General features: G+C 46.6%; 1 protein-coding gene across 1 annotated transcript; it reads right to left on the bottom strand.

The window, feature by feature from the left end:
- Positions 1 to 247: 247 nt before the first annotated feature.
- LOC102825727 (zinc finger protein 699-like) lies at positions 248 to 1,426 on the bottom strand (the record flags this gene model as incomplete). The annotated part of the gene is made up of 2 exons (XM_006877243.1): positions 248 to 974; positions 1,227 to 1,426. Coding segments are annotated over 2 exons (927 nt in total), but the record flags the coding sequence as incomplete, so codon positions are not given.
- Positions 1,427 to 2,125: the final 699 nt, after the last annotated feature.

Here is a 2,125-nt window from a genome sequence, read left to right as displayed (position 1 = left end):
TTGGGAACTTGCTCACCTTCCTGGCAATCAAAAGCATCTATATTGACTCCTTGTTTGAGTGAGTATTGCTCTCTCATTCACTGAAAACCTTGATTCTTTCATCAGAGACTTTTGGAAATTTAGTGTCTGAAATGATACCCGTAATAATAATACAGCCAACTTTCGTCAGCGTCGTGTACCCACTCACTGTAGGTTCTTCTGTGTGAAGTCTGTGGGATGACTTAAGCCTTTCCCACACAGTTTACATTCACAAGGCCTCCCGACAGTGAGTCCTTCTGTGCGTACTGAGGTGTGAAGAGCATCTGAAGGCTTTCCCACATTCCTGACATTCGTAAGGCTTCTCCCCACTATGGATTCGTCTATGTGTAGTGAGGTTTGAGGCTTGCCTGAAGAGTTTCCCACATTCCTTACATTCATAAGGCATCTCTCCACTGTGAGTCCGCATGTGTGTGGTCAGGAATGAGGAACACCTGAAGGCTTTCCCACACTCCTTACACTCATACGGCCTCTCTCCGCTGTGCGTTCGCACGTGTGTAGTGAGGGCTGAGGCCTGTGTAAAGGCCTTCCTACATTTCTTGCACTTGTAAGGCCGCTCTCCACTGTGCGTTCTTATGTGTGTAGTGAGGGATGAGGAACGACTGAAGGCTTTCCCACACTCCTTACATTCATAGGGTCTCTCTCCATTGTGAGTTCTTGCGTGTCTAGTGAGGTCTGAGGCCTGACTGAAGGACTTCCCACACTCCTGGCATTCATACGGCCTCTCTCCACTGTGAGTTCGTGTATGTGTACTTAGGGCAGAGGAACAACTGAAGGCTTTCCCACATTCATTACATTCAAAAGGCCTCTCTCCACTGTGCGTTCTGATGTGTTCGGACAGGTGATAAGAACGACTAAAGGCTTTCCCGCATTCCTTACAGTGATAGGGCCTCTCTCCACTATGAGTCCTTTTATGCATAGTGAGGGCTGAGGAATAACTGAAGACTTTCCCACACTGTTTACAATCAAAAGGCTTCTCTCCACTATGTGTTCTGATGTGTTTAGTGAGGGATGAGGCCTCCCTAAATACTTTCCCACAATCCTTACATTTGTAAGGTTTCTCTCCACTGTGAGTTTTCTTATGAGAAGTGAGGGATGAGGCATGACTAAAAGCTTTGCCACACTGATTACATTCATAAGGCCTCTCTCCACTGTGAGTTCTTAAATGTTTAGTGAGATGTGAAGAGCACCTGAAGACTTTCCCACATTCCTTACACTCGTAAGGCCTCTCTCCACTGTGAGTCCGCATGTGTGCAGTGAGAGAGGAGGCATGGCTGAAGGCTTTTCCACACTCCTTACATTCATAAGGTCTCTGCCCATTGTGGGTTCTTAGATGGTTAGTGAGGTGTGCCGACTGACTGAAGGCTTTCCCACACTCCTTACAGTGATAGGGCCTCTCTCCACTGTGAGTTCTTATGTGGTTGGTGAGGTGTGAGGACTGACTAAAGGCTTTGCGGCATTCTTTACATTCATAGGGCCTCTCTCCACTGTGAGTCTTTCTATGCTCAGTGAGGTGTGAGGAACAAATAAAGTTTTTCCCACATTCCTTACATTCGTAAGGTTTGTGTCTGTTACGGAATTTTTTGTGTGTCTTGAGGGAAGAACTACAGGTCTTACCAAATTCTTTACCTTCACGCTTTTGACTTCTCAGATGTGTGCAAAAGGCTGAGAAACCACAGAAATCCTTCCCACGCTGATCACATTCACAGCAATGTTTGAGCGCTGCGGCAGGGTTCTTAGGTGTTGACAAATAAATGAAGTCCTTTCCACATACCTTACACTTAGGTGGTTTTTTCCCGTTAACAGTTCTCTTAGGAGTGGTCAGATGAGAGGGACAGCTGCAGACTTCTCCATCGTGCTCACACCGACCGATGTCACGTTCAGGAGGAGATGCGGTACAGTGGTCCTGGTGTGAACAGTGATCCTCCCAGGCGCTTCTAAACTCACAGCACCCCAAAGGGTTTACTTCTGACAGACTTCTCTCTAGCACAATCAGATCTGAACCATGGCTGAAGGTTTTCCTACACCGATTGCCTTCTTTATGGTCCCAGAGGGTCTCTGTATTATTTCTGTTAATTATAGGACATGA

The sequence above is a fragment of the Chrysochloris asiatica genome, unplaced genomic scaffold, assembly GCF_000296735.1.
Source record: "Chrysochloris asiatica unplaced genomic scaffold, ChrAsi1.0 scaffold00446, whole genome shotgun sequence".
Lineage (NCBI taxonomy): Eukaryota > Metazoa > Chordata > Mammalia > Afrosoricida > Chrysochloridae > Chrysochloris > Chrysochloris asiatica.
This window is presented reverse-complemented; position numbering and strand designations above follow the sequence as displayed.